The 18,244-nt window shown below is 47.1% G+C and overlaps 1 protein-coding gene across 1 annotated transcript in view; it reads right to left on the bottom strand.

Annotated features, from left to right (window-relative positions):
* Positions 1 to 12,387: 12,387 nt before the first annotated feature.
* The window catches only part of LOC144116217 (mitochondrial-processing peptidase subunit alpha), a 123,914-nt gene continuing 118,057 nt past the window's right edge, over positions 12,388 to 18,244 (bottom strand). Inside the window, exon 13 of the mRNA XM_077650947.1 lies at positions 12,388 to 17,370. Coding sequence (XP_077507073.1) covers positions 17,195 to 17,370 — 176 coding nt within the window. The 3' untranslated portion in view covers positions 12,388 to 17,194. The remainder of the gene's footprint in view (positions 17,371 to 18,244) is intronic.

The raw sequence follows: 18,244 nt of genomic DNA, 5'->3' as shown, positions 1-18,244 counted from the left end.
AGAAATGTAATTTTCCAGTGCAACAGTCTCAAGCTACCGTATAGAAACTGGCAGATGTCTTGAACCTGAAGGCAATGGATAAACTGGCCATGTGATGGTTTCCATGTCATGTTGCATGGCATGAATTACCGAGGAAGACATCGTTTTCTTTATGCTCTTTTACAGTGCAGGTTCGGGTAATGCGAATTTCAAAAACTGCCAGCAAGAGCCCAGTGCTACAGAATCCGCCTCGTTTGCAGCGAGTAGCAATCCCAGTAGCACTGCTAGGACTGTTATCTTGCCTTTGTAAAATACCTACAAAGAACATTCAATTCAAAGGGCCTCAATTACAATGTTCTGTGGGCTTCAGCACCCGTTTAGCAGTTGTCTAAAAGCAGTATGTTGGCGAAATTTATTTTTTTTTCATTAGCTTTGTGGAGCATTTTCTGCTGCAATGGCATAAACAGGAAGGCAATATGCAGTTCTGCAGCAACACTTCAGACTGTGATGCGACACACGGCAAGCACTTACCTCAAAGATGAGTAGGTTGCTCAGAGGAAACAATGTGGTGGCTGGGTATGGCCTTAAAAAAAACTGCTGTGTAACACGGTTTTTCTATACGGCCAACGAAGTTGTTACTCATTTATTCGCACGCTTCATCAATTACTGACAAGGCGTGTCGGTAGGAACACTTTATTTGGCAAGGAAGTCCTGGCCGACGTGGGCCTAATGCGACTCTGCCTGTAGGCCAAGGTGCAGAATTGTGGGCACAATCTTGAGCCAGTAGCCTGGAACGGGGAATAGGTGCCTTGGACCAGAGAATGCCGCGCCATGCAAGGTCGGCTGCTGCAGTCCCTCCACTAGTGTCAGTCATACACAGGGTTGGATGCCATGAAAAGAGAAAAAAGTATGCAAGCTCACAACAATAAAATGCAACTAATAAACCACTAAGAGAAACCCACAAACAAATACACAAAAAATGGAAAGCATATGAGGGAAAAAAGATAAGGACATCTCACAACAGGCTACAGCAGCAGCCCACGCACTGCTGTAGTGGCTTTGCGTATGGACATTAGAAAGATCCTTAAAAAAAAGGATAAAAGGAACATTGTTCAAGATGTGCCAGAGAAACCACACACAAAAAGAAGTGTGTACAAGGCAGAGACCAAGAATGAATAAAAATAGTCGACAAACAACGAAAGGGTTTCTGAAAGGCTTCTGATGCTGGCACACAGGTCACAAGATCCATATGCTAAACCGAAAACCTTAAAGGGGCGGAGACATCAAATGTTTGGTTGGGGTGTTCTTAGTTTCAAACATTGTATACTCCCACCCGGTGCGTGATACGTGCTCCGTAATTCAAATATGCACATTAAATATTATCGCATTATTTATACTGAGCGATTTCGGTTTCTGAGTGTCGGGGTGCATTGTGACGTCACTCCCCTGGTCATGTGGGCTCCAAAAGTAGTGACACATGGACCGCTGCATCGTCTGCTCTCGTACACATGCTGTGCATATCAGGGCCTTTCAAAATGCCGGCCAGTACTGCGATATGCTTTATTTTCGAGTAGTTCAAATTATAAAACAGATATTTGAAATTACAATACAAACATGTTTAAAACAAAATGCAGTGATGTAAAGAAACATTTCATTCCTCTTCATAATTTATCGCATCCTAAAGCTTATTGAGCATGTCAATGAATGAGGGAAAATCATGTAGAATGGTACAATTAGTCTGAGCCATAACTGCGTTCAGGAAAAAACATGACAGCTTGACTTTGTAAGCTGCCGAACGACAATCTTTCGGCTTTTCATTTCTCAGCCTTTTGGCGAAGATCATAGCACTGAAGCGCAGCCTTGTGGTGGAGCATCCGCCTCACATTCGGGAGGTGCTGTGTTAGATTCCCAGTGCCGCCGGGTACCCACCGGTTTTAAGATTTCCCCGCCATGGTGCTCGGCTCATCTAGGATGAGATGCTTGGGAGAAGGGCCTTCGACCAAACCGTGCCTTGACGGATCAGAGATAAGTTTTGCTGTCAAGCAACCCTAAATCCACCTCGTGCAGTAGAAGACCATCTTTTTTTTTAACCTGTCATGCACACCTGCCGATGCGTGTGAGCCAGCCACAACGGTAGCAAGCAAATACCGCCGCACTTTGCTCAAAGGGTGTTTGTGAACGGAGAGTGCTTATGGCACATCTATCTTGAGGCTAGAGAAGTGAACGTTGTAAGTTTTGTAACTGGCACAAGGCGAGAGTTTTGGACTGCGGGTTTTAACCACGTGGAGACGTTTTTGTGCCTGCATTTGACGGGAATTTTGAGGCGCAGGCTATCCTTCCCACGCAGTGCACCCCTGGAGAGCCGAGCACTAGGCCAGGGGACCGCCTGTTCCTATTGGATTAATTGGCTGGTGGACCGGACGCCGCGGGAATCGTACCCACGACCTCCCGTAGCCGAGGCGAGCACTTAAGCACGAAGCCACAGCTGCGGTGGAGATGCTCTTGTCACAGTTCAGACACTGAAAAGGCGCATGACGTGATGTGGCATTGTTGAGAAACATTAATGACACAAAAAATCTATGAACAGCAGCTTAAGATACAACAAAAGTGAGAGCATTAACAAGACGACCCTTGTGACACCTCCAGCTGTGGAATGCTGCCCCAGATGCAGCATTCTTGACGGGACAGGGCCGCTTAACTCTTGTGTACGGGTTTCACCACACTGGAATCCCTGGCCGTAACGGACCCACAGATGCTGGCACATTTCAACTAGGAATCTGTGCAGAAATTTCAGCAGCTGTTTCCCTTCTCACTAGATGAAAAGTGCCTGGGTGATCCGGAGTCTTAGATTTGGAAGTTTGTTACAATTATGCTCACAAGTTTTTGCTTTCTTTTAATGGTTCATAAGAGCGGTGGCCATATGTGCTGACATTACATGTGCTTTCACAAAAGAAACAAACAACTCTACTTTGAGAAAATTCTGGAAAATTTCTAAATGGAACACTCTGCATGCTTTCAGGGGCTCCATACACTGCTCATTGTACTGCAAAAGAATACTTCAGGCTTTCAAGAACGAACCCTTGAACAAGAGGGCTGACAAAGGTTGGTTTGCTCATCACTGAGAAGCACTCCCTTTTACTACCTTTCCAATGAAGGCACACTCTGGCATCCCTTTCGATAGCAGCAATGGCAGAGGACAAGCATCAAGCGATTTCCACAAAAAGTAACAGCTTTTTACGACCTCGTCATCACAGCTCGAACCGCAGAGAAACTAGCCTCTATTTGTTTGTTTCTGCAATAGCCTACATGATTGACGAGGCCTGAGAGCAAGATTTACAGATCGATTTTGATGCCACACTGGGGTGGCGTGGCACCTCGCATCAGTATACTGAAAGTGCATGAATTCTGCACATTACTATGACTACAGCTTATTCCACAGAAAATACTTTTGAACGTAGCTGTGTCTATTCATATGCACCAGACCAAATTTAATGAGGAGTGTGGCAACCTATACAGAACCAACCAGCCAACCAGTATATACAATGCTCACTTAATTGAAGACAAGAAAAAGACAGCTAAAACAGACAGGCTGCCATGCCTAATACTCATTAGAAGCAAAAATATGTCATGCCAATAAGCACGAACCGTGTGCTGGACACTCACAGTATCGTTAAAACTCGCAGCAGACCTCTGCGTTAATTTCAGTCCGTCCTTTTCCGAGACTTGGCCCCTTTCTTGATGGTATCCCTCACAACTCTCCAATTTTCCCAGGTAAACGAAATTCCTCTTGACAATTCTAGGTTGCTAGACACCCTTTAAAACAGTCACAGCCCTTCAAAGAAATTCAGTAGAACCTTGCTGTTCTGTTCTTGGTTCGTGTAATCTGCAGTATCATAAAACCAAAAATTATGCGTGTTGTGCTATTTTTATTCACAATACAAATCCTGGATAACTTTTTGAAACGATTCCCTGGTATACATGTCCATAATTTTGCCAAATTCTGACCATATGATGCATTCAGAGACTAAGAGAAAATGCCAGCCAAGCTAGTCATCATTTTTGGATGCTTTGCCCACATGCACCTGAGCACTGCGGAGAAGACGCCGCTGCTGCCCTGCACAAAGGCAAGGACACAAAGCATCTTAAGAGCAGCTGCGGCTCTTCCACAATACACAAGTGTAACGGGTCAAAGTATCTGAGAACCATAAGAAATAGTTGACGGACTGGACATGCCATGAAACTTCACCCCCATGGAAAACAAAAATATGGAAACAACTTGCAAGCGCTAGAAAAGGAACTTTTCAAAATTTGTACCAGCACATTCACAAAAGTTTTAATGAAGTGAAGGTGCCAATAAATGCCAGGGACTAGGAAATGGCGCAAAACCTGAACATGGAGACAGTCACGTGCAGACCAGCAAAAAATTTTTTCATAGGGGCTAATTCAAGCTTGTTGCTAAAATACTGCATTCATAACATAAAAAAAAATATGAAGGGGGACAGGGTGGGAAGGGGGACAAAAAAATAAAAGGGAAGGTGGCACAAACCTTTGCCTTAAAAATGCAAAAGGCCTTGTTGCGTACCATTTGCAGAAGCTATCATGTCAGGATTTCGCATTCATTGAAAAGCAGTGTGCAATCACCTTGAAATCAGTGTGTGGCAGAATAGCCAGCAATTAAATTACTGTAATATAATTACAGTAATTAAATTACCTTTCTCAGTAATTTCTAATGTAATTCATTACTTTTGCGGCCTGGTAAATTATTATTGTAATGAACTACTTTCAAGCAGTAATTTCACGGAAAAGTAATCAATTACTAGCAATATTACTTTTGCTGCATACCGAGTCCGTGCTTCTCCTCGTATCTGCCATGCTTTGGCCTCGCGTTTGAGGAGATGAGCATATACAAAGCAAAGATGCAGTTTATGGGGGTTTAACGTCCCAAAACAATCGACTATGGCTATGAGGGACGCCATAGTGAAGGGCTCCGGGAATTTCGACCACCTGGGGTTCTTTAACGTGCATTGACATCCCACAGTACATGGGCCTCTAGAATTTCACCTCCATCAAAATTCAACCCCCGCGGCCGGGATCGAACCCACGTCTTCCGGGTCAGCAGCCAAGTCCCATAACCACTGAGCCACCGCAGTGGCGTCATTACATTAAAAAGAAGAAACCACGCACCCAAAAGTTAGGTGTCTATGCTCCCTTAAAGAACACCAGGTGGTCAAAATTTTCGGAGCCCTTCACTACGGCGTCCCTCATAGCCTGAGTTGGTTTGGGACGTTAAACCCCCATAAGCGATAACCTTTCAGCAAATAACTGTCACCATTTCATTAAATAGCTCGTGCCATACGTTCTCTGCTTCTTCGACCTACACATAGAGGAGGTGAGTGACTGTTTGAGGAGTCATAATGAAAACCTAGGCGGTCAAGTCGAGTCGCATGGGCAGCATTTCAGAGCTAATTCGTAAGTCGCCTGTGTGTATACAAGCAACGATTTTTTTTTCTTTCTGTGAAACGACCATTTCCTAGAGCAGGTTCATGGTAAAACTTCATTGCGATTTGCTGCTTGAATATTCTTCCAAGTGTTTCAGGATTTTGGTGGTTGTTGGTGTCGGCGGCATGCAGTTGGTTGCAATTTCGTGACGACAGCAAGACTATTGGACAATCGGGCCTGCACTCAACCATTCGTTTTGGAAGCGGCCAGTGCCAAGCTGCATTTGAACTGCCTGAGCTGTTGTTGCATGCTGCCGGCACCACCGCGGAACTTCACAGAACTAGTGCAGAGAGTGCAGCCAAATCAAAGAAACCTATCATGACCAATCTTTACAAAGTTGTAGTTTGGGCTTGTTCGTAGAGCATATTAGAAGACAGCGCAGCACAATGGGACAGAGAAAAGCACACAGGACGAGCGCTTATCCTGTGTGCTCCTTTTCTCTGTCCCATTGTGCTGCACTATGTCTTCTTCCAATATCACCACAATGACCTGTCACACACTGCAACAGTGCCTTGTGAGCTTTATGCACCTCACAAGCTTCCAAACAGTTAAAGGACATCAAGCACATTGCCCACAATGTTAATCTCTTTAAGGGCTCTTTACACCATCAGCTGTAAAAATGTCTTAAGCTTAGAGGCCTTAAAATTAAGCTTGCTTCTCCAGTTGCCTCATGCGCTCCATTCTAGTTGGCTACCTGGGTCCAAGCACCTTTCCCACGTAAAACCGATGCTCGGCGCAGGTGGCACAGCACTCATTTTAAAATTCTCACAGAAGGTTGAGGGCTCACCTTGTGGCGCCTTAGAGCCTTTGCTGCCTCAGCATTTTAACGTCCCATTTGTTCAGCCTCTGCTCCAGCAAGCCAACGCCGGACTCGAAGCAGGAATCGGGAAGATCCGTGCATACCACAAAACTGCCAGTCAATTTTTAAAGTCCTGTTTTCTGAAATATGAATTTAAAAGAACATAGGTCTCCTCGATTTGGCTGCACTTTCTGCACCAGTTCAGGAAGTGCGGCACTCTCGCACTCGATTTGACAGTGCAGCTAGTGCCACCTGCACTTCGGCACTCGATTTGGCCTCGTGCTGCACGAGTTCTTCTGCACTGCTGCACTAGCCTCCCGGCGAGTTCTCTTCTCGTGCAAGTAGTGCAAGGTGCTTGACGCGCTCCGTAGCAGACGGCTCCGCGGCCATGCTTGTTTTGTGAGCGGCGTTGAGACCATGGTTGAGACGGCCGCGTACCCGTGAAAGACGCGGCATCTGCACCGGGCCCTCACCAAACAGCTGAAATGACAGTGCGCGTATAAGTGTGTGTATGCGCGCGCGTGTGCACGTGTCTGTGTACGCGCGTAAGCGACTGGCTTGCATGGCGCACGTACGTAAGTACGTATACTGCGTATGGGTTCGCATCTTTCTGTCCAGCCTCGCACGTTGCTTACACCATTTCTCTTTTGTGTGCAATTATTATTATAGACGCAGCACGATGGAGCGCTTCCATAAGAGGCAGATTGTGAGATGTTTTATAATACGTGGACGATCTCAACGTTTGTGGCTCGCTTCGACATCAGTACCTCCGCTTACGACAGCGACTGGGCTTGAGGTCGCCGTCAGCCCACACCTTCGCCTGCCTCTTAGCCTCTGACAGTCATGACGCCGTCACTGTCCGCCGAAAGTGAACGCGATTGAGTTCAAATATAGATCAGGCAACTCTTGGCGGACAACCGTAGTCACTTTTCGATAGAACGGAAGCAGCCTGAATCACGCGTATGGACTGTAAAAGATCGTCTCGAGTGGTAGTCTGAATAACCTGTCTAATTAATTGTTGCCTCTTCAAAGTACCCGTTGATTCAGTGACGGTCGACCGGCCTGCGCCCCTTTACACAACGCAACGGAAAGAACGGTGTCAAATTCTTCACCACTTTTGGAATTAACAAAGTTCATAGCCGCTCCACGAGATGTGCCACTTGGAGCAAATACACAGCGTGCAATGCAGCTAGCACAATCTCGCGCATATGTGAAAACACGCGACAAACACCAACACGTACTGTACATGGCCGCAGCAGACGAAAGTTTCTGCACTTTTGCACTCGATTTGGCCGCTGCACCGACAGCACTAGTGTCGGGCTACACTCGCGCCGCAAGAACTGGCACTACACTGACACGGCACTTTTGTGAACTAGTGCAGAAAGTGCAGCCAAATCGAGGAGACCTCATGTTTCGCGCTGCAGACACCAAAGCGTAATCGCTTATCTCGCCGCAATTTTTGCGCCTGTTTTAGAAAGCGAATTGTAACAGCAGCACACAACTGTAAAGTGCAGCATTAATTCAACACTCTACAGACTTTCCCAGCCGCGGGGCCACAAAAAATCCGACCGCGTACAAAACTCATCGCACAAACAGTTAGTTCAACTGGACTGTTGTCAAAAGTTTCCCGCCTTTTTTCGGGAGCACCCAAAAGCTGGTAATTATGCATGTTTTACATGACCATGAGTTACGTTGGGCTGGGTTGACAAAAGATATAAAACATGCTCAGCGCAAGCTCTTTTCTGTTGAACTGCACAGAGCTTTTGAGCAGAACTTACGAAAAAACAGACGAGTCTTTCCCTCCGGGCCTTTGGGTCCACTGCTGGGCAAGTGGGCTCAGCGCTAGTCCTGGGTTATCTGCTAACACAAAATATTCGGGCGCAAGGAAGTTGACAACGGAATGCTGAGTGTCAGATAACGGGCAATCACTCAGTATGTGCATACCAAAAGATAGCAAGAACAAATTACTCACGTGCAACACGATCGTGCGTTCTTTCCGTCGACCGGCCATAATGCTACTGAAAGCAATGCTTGGCTCGGCTCAAACATGGCTCAAACCGCAAAAAAATTGCCGGACGTGACGTCCTTTTTTCAAACCGGATTCGACGTCATGGGTTGAAATAACGCTTGCGTTATTTCAACCTGGTTGCCGCAGTCACTGCCGAACGCAGCCAGAACCACGCAGACGGAGTGTCCGAAACTGCGCGGTCTGGCTGATTTCGAGACGGGGCCGTGCGTTTGCCGTCATGGCTGGTGTTGTATGCACGTCTCAGGTGCACGGATGACTCTGCACCATAAAATTCAGGTTTGAACAGGGCTATCGATCGCTTGCCGTGCCAGTCATACCTGGACGCAGCCTCCGTTTGGGAGCCCGTTCTAATTAACCGGTGCAAGACCCGTAATGTCCGAATTAGCGAGCTTACGACGCCATAGACTTACATAGGCGTTGACCAGCACTGTGCTGGCCGTTGGAAATATACGGATTTCCGAATTAATTTAGGTCGAATTACGAGCCGCGGTGGCTGAGTGGTCATGGCGCTCGGCTGCTGGCCCTAAAGACGTGGGTTCGATCCCGGCCGCGTCTGTCGATTTTCGATGGAGGCGAAATTCTAGAGGCCCGTGTGCTGTGCGATGTCAGTGCACTTAAAGAACCCCAGGTGGTCGAAATTTCTGAAGCCCTTCACTACGGCGTCTCTCATAGCCTGAGTCGCTTTGGGACGCATTACAACTTGCAATGCTTCCTGTTCGTTGCTGTCCGCGCCGGTGACAGCTGCAATGATCGCCTCACCGGTGAGGTCATTTGTCATTACATCGTCAGCCTGCCAGAACTCGACTCGACACGCCACAGTCATCACCGTTCAACACCTATGACCAAAGCACCGTCATCACTGCACCGGTGGGAGCTTCGCGTGCCTCCGTGTCACTGGCATCAAGCCCGCCTTCCGGAAGCAACTGCTATGGGAAATCCAAGGAGAGTGCAGAACAAAGGGTGCGGTGACAGCTGACAAGAGAAAAACCACGTTAGCAACGCGTGTGCACCACACCGACTGATTGGGGGTACGCATGGCGCGCGTGGCCAATGCAGCAGCTCATCTGATGCGGTGATGCCTGCCCTTGGGACACGTGAAATCTGCGAGGCGGGGACAGTGGCCAAGTTGCGAAAAACAGAAAATGGGAGAGCGCCCGCGCCGCCGGTGCCAGCCGTAGCTCAGATTGCAAAAAAAAATAATGGCAGTGATTTAGCTCAGCTATGCCAAGTTATACGTAGCGAGCAATACGGTATTCCCTGGTTACGTCTAGTTGTTTTGCTTGTCGTCATGGCTACGTGTTAGACATTAAATACGAGACATGTGGTGAAGGCGGCACGTTATTCAACTTTGACTGCTAGAAAGATGGCCCATGCATGCCACTACTCACCGGCGTCGTCCTTCTTATGCCACAGGCGCTCACACACGTCACACGCAAAGCCAAATGGGTTGTTCGTGAAGTCCGCTCACTGGAACTTTCACTCAGTCATGCGACTGCCCTTTACGTCCTCTTCTTCGGACGTCTCCATCTCTTTGCTCCGGTCTTCCAGTAGGGCCAGGGCACAACGCTGTTTCCCCTCCGCGTCCTGGCGTCTGCGCTTGACGATGCGCTCTACTCCGGCGTCTCCGCATCTCTCTTGGCCTTGCGCCGCTCGTTCTTTGCCTCGACGGCTAACTGCCAGGCCACAACCTCGGAGTCCGACGACTTGAGTTTCTTCCGTCTTCTACGCCGCGTAGCGTCGGCCCTGCTCTCCTTGTTTTCCATGATAGTGGTTACGCCACCGTATCATACCCCCCCCCCCCGCTTTATACGACGCCGCGAACCCTCCCCATTAAACACGCGAGAATCCTGGGTGACGCGGGCATGCGCAATAGACCACGAAACTCCTTGGTAGCAGCAATGCCTCCTGAAAAGCATGCCTGAAGCGTCTGCTCGATTTCAATGGGCCCCGAGATCGCCTCGACATTGCGCAGAGTGGCCTCTAGGCGGCGCTAAAAGATGACCCTCAAAGATGTGCGTTGCGTGCGGAGAGGAAACGGCTGAACACTTGATGCTTTTCTGTAAAGGGCTTCACCCTACAGTGGAAAGCAGCGGGGCTGATTTATCCAAGGCATTGGGGTTTAAGGACAGTGAAGGAAAAGTAGATTTTAAGCGGGTAGAAATAACCAAGCGAAGGTTATCTGATTGGTGGCTAAAATCAAGAGAAGAGTGAAATTTCATAAGTCATGGCTAGGTGGCTTCAGCTACCGCCCGATTTAAAGGGTTCAGCCATATCCATCCATCCATCCAAGGACAGATTGCAGGCTTGGGTGGAGAACGAGGGTGTGCTAGGGGAGCTACAAAATGGGTTCCAGAAACAAAGGAGGTTGGAGGACAATCTGTTTGCATTGACGCAGTGTATAGAGATTGCTGAAATGGAACACAGGCCCCTATGGCTAGCGTTTATGAATATTAAGGGAGCCTACGACGTTAATCAAGTGTATCTGTGGGACATGCTGGGCACATTGGATGTGGAAGAGGGAGCAATTAATCTTTTAAAAGATATATATAAAGGTACCAGAGTGCATACAAAATGGGAAAAAAATGTACCAGAGCCTGTAGAGATACAGCGGGGGCTTAGGCAAGGATGTCCTCTGTCTCCTTTGTTGTTCATGTTGTACCTGCAAGGGTTGGAGACTAAGCTAGAAAGGAGCGGAGTAGGCTTCAACCTTTCTTTTTTCAAGCAAGGAGAATGGATCAAACAGTCATTACCGGGACTAATATACGCCGATGATATAGTGCTAATGGCTGACAAGGAAGATTTGCTGAAGTTGATAGACATATGTGGCACAGAGGAAGACAGATTAGGTTTCATGTTTAGTGAGGAAAAATCTGCAGTAATGATATTTAATGATGAGGTCGGCGAGCATAGAATACAGGAGTTGCGCTAGAAGTAGTGGATGAGTACAAGTATCTTGGGGTGTGGATAAATAACGGTGCCGAGTATCTGACAGAGCATGAAAAATATGTAATGAATAAAGCTAGTAGGAATGCAGCTGTCATGAAAAATAGGGCACTGTGGAATTACAATAGGTATGAAGTGGTAAGAGGGATCTGGAAAGGGGTGATGGTTCCTGGCCTGACTTTCGGTAATGCGGTTCTGTGTATGAGACCAGATGTTCAAGCAAGGTTAGAAATTAAACAACGTGGCGTAGGGAGGCTAGCTTTGGGAGCACATGGCAATACACAAAATCAGGGGGTACAGGGTGATATGGGATGGGCGTCGTTCGAGAGCAGAGAAGCTAGCAGTAAGATAGCATTTGAAGAGCGATTGAGAAAAATGGGGGAAAAGCAGTGGGCTAGGAAAGTTTTTCAGATACCTGTATATAAAGAATGTTGACACGAAATGGAGAAAGCGAACTAGAAAATTGACAAGCAAATATCCGGACAGCAGTAAGGGGGCAAATAAGCAATTATCGGTTAAGAAAAAGGTTAAAGAAAGAGAGCTCTGTGGAAAACAGGGATGTTGGCAAAATCAGCACTGGGAACATGCAGGATTTTAAAGCAGGAAATTGCCACAGAAAATACCTATGATAATTTAGGGGAAGCTTTGTTATTTGCGGCCAGTAGGGAGTTTTGAGAGTCCAGTTCCACAAGATACACATTGTGTACGGAGAGGAGGGTGAAACGGCTGAACACTTGATACTTTTCTGTAAACGGCTTCACCCTACAGTGGAAAGCAGCGGGGCTGATTTATCCAAGGCATTGGGATTTAAGAACAGTGAAGGGAAAGTAGATTTTAACCGGGTAGAAGTAACCAAGAGAAGGTTATCTGATTGGTGGCTAAAATCAAAAGAAGAGTAAAATTTCATAAGTCATGACTAGGTGGCTTGAGCCACCGCCCGATTTAAAGGGTTCAGCCGTATCCATCCATTCAAGTTCAGTTTCAATGGCTGTGAGACTGTGATGCGCGGCGCCCGATCATGCTGTTTCATCCTTTTTTCACGCAATGAGCAACAACTTTTATTTTGTTAATGGCAAAAAACATGCTTTTCAAGGGCTCAGAGTGCAACAAATGCATGCCCGATCATGCTGTTTCATCCTTTTTTCACGCAATGAGCAACAACTTTTATTTTGTTAATGGCAAAAAACATGCTTTTCAAGGGCTCAGAGTGCAACAAATGCATAAGAAGTCTGAGTTGACTTCCACAATACTGAAAGAGGATCATCAGTTTCGTTTTTGAAATCTGAAAGCGTGCTGTGCACGCCGTTCTATCATGCTGTTAGGACCCTTTGTCTACTGCATAACCGGTAACTTTTAGATGGTTTACAACAAAATGAACATCTTCGAAACATCCATATTGCAACAAGTGCTTGAAGTGCCTAGAAATGCCGCAAAATAAGTATTTACACTGCATGATGGATGGTTTTATATTGTACTGCTGCGAATGGCAAGAAATCAACTACTTCGATCGGATAAGCAAAAAGGGAAAATAATCCATGAGATAGAATAAGGACAGGAGCAAGTCCGGAATTACCTGAGCTCTCAGATGTAGAGGTGACCCGTGGGAATGGAGGACTGCATGGCGCTCAAATTGATGGAAGCCGAAGACGTCGCGGTAACCTGCCTAGGGAGACTGTTGGCCAGCGGGGGCACATCCCTCATATCTAATGTTCTTAGAACTCTGCGAAGCGAGTCTGTTACAATCTTGCTGCGGAGCATTGCGAGATGTTTTGATCGGCTGAAGCAGATCTTGGAAGGCCCAGCCTGCGCTGTTTCTGGTCATTTTTCCGACGAGCTTTCGCTGAACGGTACCTCCTTGAATAACGTTGACAAATTTCAAATAAATCCATGCCCCTCTTATCTATTCTTTTCACTAGAAACACAGCTTAATAGGTTCCTGTGTGATGCACACGTGCACAGTGAGGTCGTGAGTAACACAGCAGGCCTGACTGACCGGATTACTCCCAATGACAAGCACGTGCGTTGATGAAATGACAGCTGGAACAAGGGGAGTATCAGACATGGCGAGCAACTTGTGAGTATTAAAAACACTGCGCTTGAAGGCACAGACACGTGCGCACTTACAAGGAAAAATGGCATGTGAAGGCGGCGGAAATCGTTTCTTACTGCCGTTTCAAGAATTTTCGGGAGATTTCTTGCTGTACATCTTCGCAACTGCGCTCTTGTCTGTTATGTCAAGTGCATGGTTTGTTAGCAACGGTTTGATGAACTTCTTGCATATAATATGCAGCAGTGCAGATCAGGACAGGCAAACCCGCGATTTTATCACACTGTAGAGCAAGCATGTGTCCAGTGGCCATTGAAGATGCGTTCGGTCTTTGAGCATGATATCAACGAACTTCTTGAGGCCATGTAACACTCTTCGGAGCGCTGACGTCGGCTAAAAGAGCCCACCCCTGTTTTGGTGGGCAGTCAAACTGTCTACAGTAGCATTTCCTCGCCTGAAAATGCAAGCTACAAACTGCAGAATAATTTGATGTTGTGTTTGGCTGCGTTTTTTCCTCTAATTACCTTGAGCCGTCTTTCCCGGAGTTCTAAGTCGGCAGGGATTTCATGGATCGAAACGCCGGCCTTCTTGTTTCGTTGACTGGACACCACTTTATTTGAATAAATTTTTCGAGTTCAAGTTAGTATGGTTCTGTACGAAGCATACAAATTACCCAGCTTGGCTATATGTGGTGATGCCACGGCGATCACAAATAAAGCCTGTGAAACACCGAAGACTCAAGAGCAATACTTAAGAGAGCTCGGAAGCACACGAAGGTTGGGTGACCAGTCTCACAGCATGGTACACCAGAAATATCCCAGACTAGTGCACTCACTACAAGCATGGGAGCAGGGGCCGGGAGCTTCCAGAGCACTGACTTGAGCCAGATGGTCGTATACACTTTAGCTCACACTCCCCTGTGTATGAGTATGTATGTCCTCACCATGTTCAAACGATGGTTGCTGCTTACAGCAGCCCCTTGTAAGGTAACAACAATTACTACCAATGCTGCAACGAATACAAGGAGTGTCAACTTAAGGGAAAGGAAAATGCTACAATTATAATGTGAGCTTAAAATGTTCAGGCCAACCACAGCTGAGGGCTAGCACGAACCGGCTTCATCTTGCGTGTTGTCAACATTATTCAAGAGGCAACACTTCAAGGCGAAATCTACAAAATCGAACGCAGCTGGCCTTTTGCTCAGCAGCGGCCAATGTTCCGCTGCCGATTGTGCTGCACGCAGCACAGTTCTGCACCCATTCTCCATTTTTCCCTTCTGTACTCCACATGGTTCTCGTTGCCTTTCCTTTCTTAATAGTCAACACCGCCTTCTTTCCCGATTTGTAAGCCACCCTCTATTGCAGGTGTGTGCCACCGCCTTCTTTTGTCTCAATTGGCGACCCAAGGCTGTCCATAAGTTCGCCTCTCCTTATACCTCACGTGCCTCGTGGTTCAGCTTGCTGTAGGCATCTTGAAGAGCAGAGAAAAACCTTGGAGCTTTCTTAACCGCATTCGTAAAGAAACTGCTGCAGCAATTGGAGGTAGGCCCAACCCACAATATGGATTAAGGTGGATTAGAGGGTGGACTAAAATGGAACAGTATCATCCCATATGATAACCCAATAGAAGGTACTTGAACATTTCAGCCCTCAGGTTTTCAAATTTGGCGGTGCTGATGACGTCACAATCCTCTTCACCAATCAGGGAATTTTGTTAGAGAAACCAAGTGGCTTTTACAAGACAAACTAAATGCTGTTGCATTAAAAAAAAAATGAGCCGACGCTGAGGCAGCGATTGAATATCGAGTGTTGACACATCTAACATAGGTCACTAGTTCGAATCCCTGCCGCGAGCTAGGCTCTAATTTACCTAGTAAGATTATGCTGCACGAAACGCAAAATTGTATGCCACCACCCTGAACACTCTGCGACAAATGGCTGAGCCGCAATGTTCACTGAAGATTCATAAAGACAGAACTGGGGGTACGTAGGTCGCCAGTTCGAATCCCTGCCAAGAGCTAGGCTCTAATTTACCTAGCAAGTTTATGCTCCACGAAACGCTGAATCGTATGAAACCATCCGGACCATTTTGGGGCAAACGGTTGACGCACGAATTTTACACGAATGCTGGGACTAAGTGGCCCGACTTTGACGCCTGCCAGACAGGGATGTATATACCGGATCTACATAGTTTAGTTTCGAGTTGTGGTGCTCGGGCATCACGCTGCCACCTGTTATTATTTTATTCCATTATGTAACAACCTTGGTTACCATGGCAACCACTGGAATACAATGTCATTGCTATGGAGGCCGTCATCTTGTATTCTATTCGTGTAATCAGCGTAACTCGGCCACTTGAAACACGACCAGTAGAGCTAACACTCTAAAAATTGTAAATTGTGGGATTTAACGTCCCAAAGTGGCACACAGGCTATGAGTAAAAACGGAACGCATTTGTGCTTGAGGAATTTTTTTTGCTAATTGTCTTTTTGCACCTGCACAATTTGTTGGAGTGTGCAGATTTGAAGGAACCAGGCCGGGCGCCATGTTTCGCTGAGATTTTGCACTAAGAGCTATCGCTAAAAAAAAGGTCACACTGCATTCGTGGTTTGGTTATAAATATAACGCGACGTGCGTTGAGAAGCAGAGGATTTAAGGAAAAAAAAAGCATTACATTCGTGCAAATACAGCATTTCAGGAGCATGCAGCCAGATAATTTCTGCATGTTCCACTTGGAGCAGGTCTGTGCAGATCCTCGCTGAGATGACATTTCTGCCCAAGCGGCATGTAAATTTTCCCTTGATGTCACTGTAGGCGCCACTGGTAAAGGAATTCCTTCACTGCATGTTCCCAGCAAAAACAAACAGTGCTATGCCACAAGGCATGGCTCTTCCATGCTAAGAAATCAGTTCCTCCTCAAAAAAATGATTGGGGCTGCTCACGAGCTCAATACTTCCCAGAATGGTACATACACAGTAGAAAGTGGCACCACTCGCAAAGGGATGGAATGAAATCCATTATGGCAGGATGGCTCTTTAGATCCACCCAAGCACATGCCACCGTGCAAAAGAGACAAGGACTAAGGAACACGAAAAACTACATCAGAGCCAGTCACTGTGTAGTGCACAGAGTTAAAAATGCAGATGGATATACCAAATGTATGCATTTTGCTTCCCTGCAGATATGGTGAAGAATTGAACCTGCAGACTTGTCAACAGCAACACAATGCCACAGTGGCTGCAGAGGCTGTGGCAGAGCACTGGAGCCCAGCTCGCAGGAAAGGAGAAAATAGTGGTGGCTCACAAAGCTAGAGGCTCGAGCCCCGTGTTTTCACTCAACCTAGGATATTGTGTAGCAGCACAAGGAAAGATCCAGTGCTTGCTGGACACCCAGCCGACCCAAGATTGCCTGCTGCAAAAAGTACTGATGATGCACAGAAGCAGAACAGCCTTGGACGTCACCAGTTGAGACGTTTTAGTACCCAGTAATAAATTCGTTATTCCTCAATCAGTCTACACACTAATATAACACAAATGAATGCTGGGACAAGCTGGTGCTAATGGACACAGAAAAGTGCGGGGGACATGTGGACACCAAGATGGGGAAATGCACTATCGCGGCTCATGCTAACAAGTCCTAAAGCACAATGCAGCAGGTGCCTGCCCTTCATGTCCGTGAGATATCCTGTGGCTGTTGTCTAGCATGAGGCACCCAGCCTGGGTGCAGTTCCCTCCGGTGAGCGAGGCATTGCCAGCAGCCTCCGAGAGGACAATGGTTGACGGCGACATCTTTAATGAACTGCCTCTTGATGATGTCTGGTTCCAGTGTGCCCCGAAGGTCTGCAGGCTGATCACCAGTTGTCAGCTTGGATGGATGCGTGAACAAGGGTGTGTTTGTGGTCAGCGCCCGAAGAGCGAGAAGCGGCGCGGGGGCAGCATGCCGTCCTTACTCAGGAGGCCCGCCTCGATGTCCTCGAGTGGGGGCAGGCCCCGCAGGCTGCCCAGAGCCGCTACCGACGCCCGGGACCGGAGCATCCGCTGCACCACACGCTGCACGTCCTCTGCCTTGATCTTGCCTGCGGTGCATACCCTGCCCTGTACACTCGCCACAAAAGACAGCACCCCTGACCAGCCCACAGGAGCAAATGGACACTCTCTCCAAACATGAAACAGTCATTGCTACACATGCAGGACACGCATGCGGGTACTGCGTCATGAATTCACAGTGTCCAAGGTGGGCCACAGCTGAGGCAACAGCTGAGGCCACTACATGACAACACATCTCCCAAAGCACACTTCGTTGGCAGCCAGTGCCATCAGCTTGCCACGCTGTGATGGCAGTAGCACTGTTCGGAAGTGCTCACATCATTCAAGAAAGCTAATACGGCAGTTCAATGAGCTAGCAGATAACGTGCTGAATGATCAAGGTTTCACAAGCACAGCTGGTGCAAAGTACAAAGAAGCATCCCTTTCAATCCACCTTTTGGTAGCTGCCAACAAATTGGATCCTGCATTACTTGAGCAAAGAACAAGTGACCAAAAAAAAAAAAAGAAACTCCTAGTGCACCTGACTGACTGCACTCTATTTTTCTTCCACTGAAACTTTAGTGCGCTTTTAGCATGGTGACAGTGATGCTATGATGGAACTGCGTACTTAAACTGACCATGAACTTTAAACAGTCAAGAGCGAACTCAACGAATATGATTTGCCTGAAACTTGGGAATTCATGATGGCCGTCAAAAAACATATCTAGCTGAATTTGTCCCCTTTTTGAGAACTGTGTTTTTGCAAAAAATAAATGTTTGACATTTGGAGCACTCTGGCAGAGCAAAACGGATTGGTGCATAATGGTACAATTGGCACTAGGCTAAAGACACGAGAAAGCAAAAGGAAACAGGAAAAGCAATGCTGGCAGCTAAAAACTGGTAAGGCAATTAAGCTACCAGCAC

Source organism: Amblyomma americanum, chromosome 1 (assembly GCF_052857255.1).
Source record: "Amblyomma americanum isolate KBUSLIRL-KWMA chromosome 1, ASM5285725v1, whole genome shotgun sequence".
NCBI classification, from domain to species: domain Eukaryota; kingdom Metazoa; phylum Arthropoda; class Arachnida; order Ixodida; family Ixodidae; genus Amblyomma; species Amblyomma americanum.
This window is presented reverse-complemented; position numbering and strand designations above follow the sequence as displayed.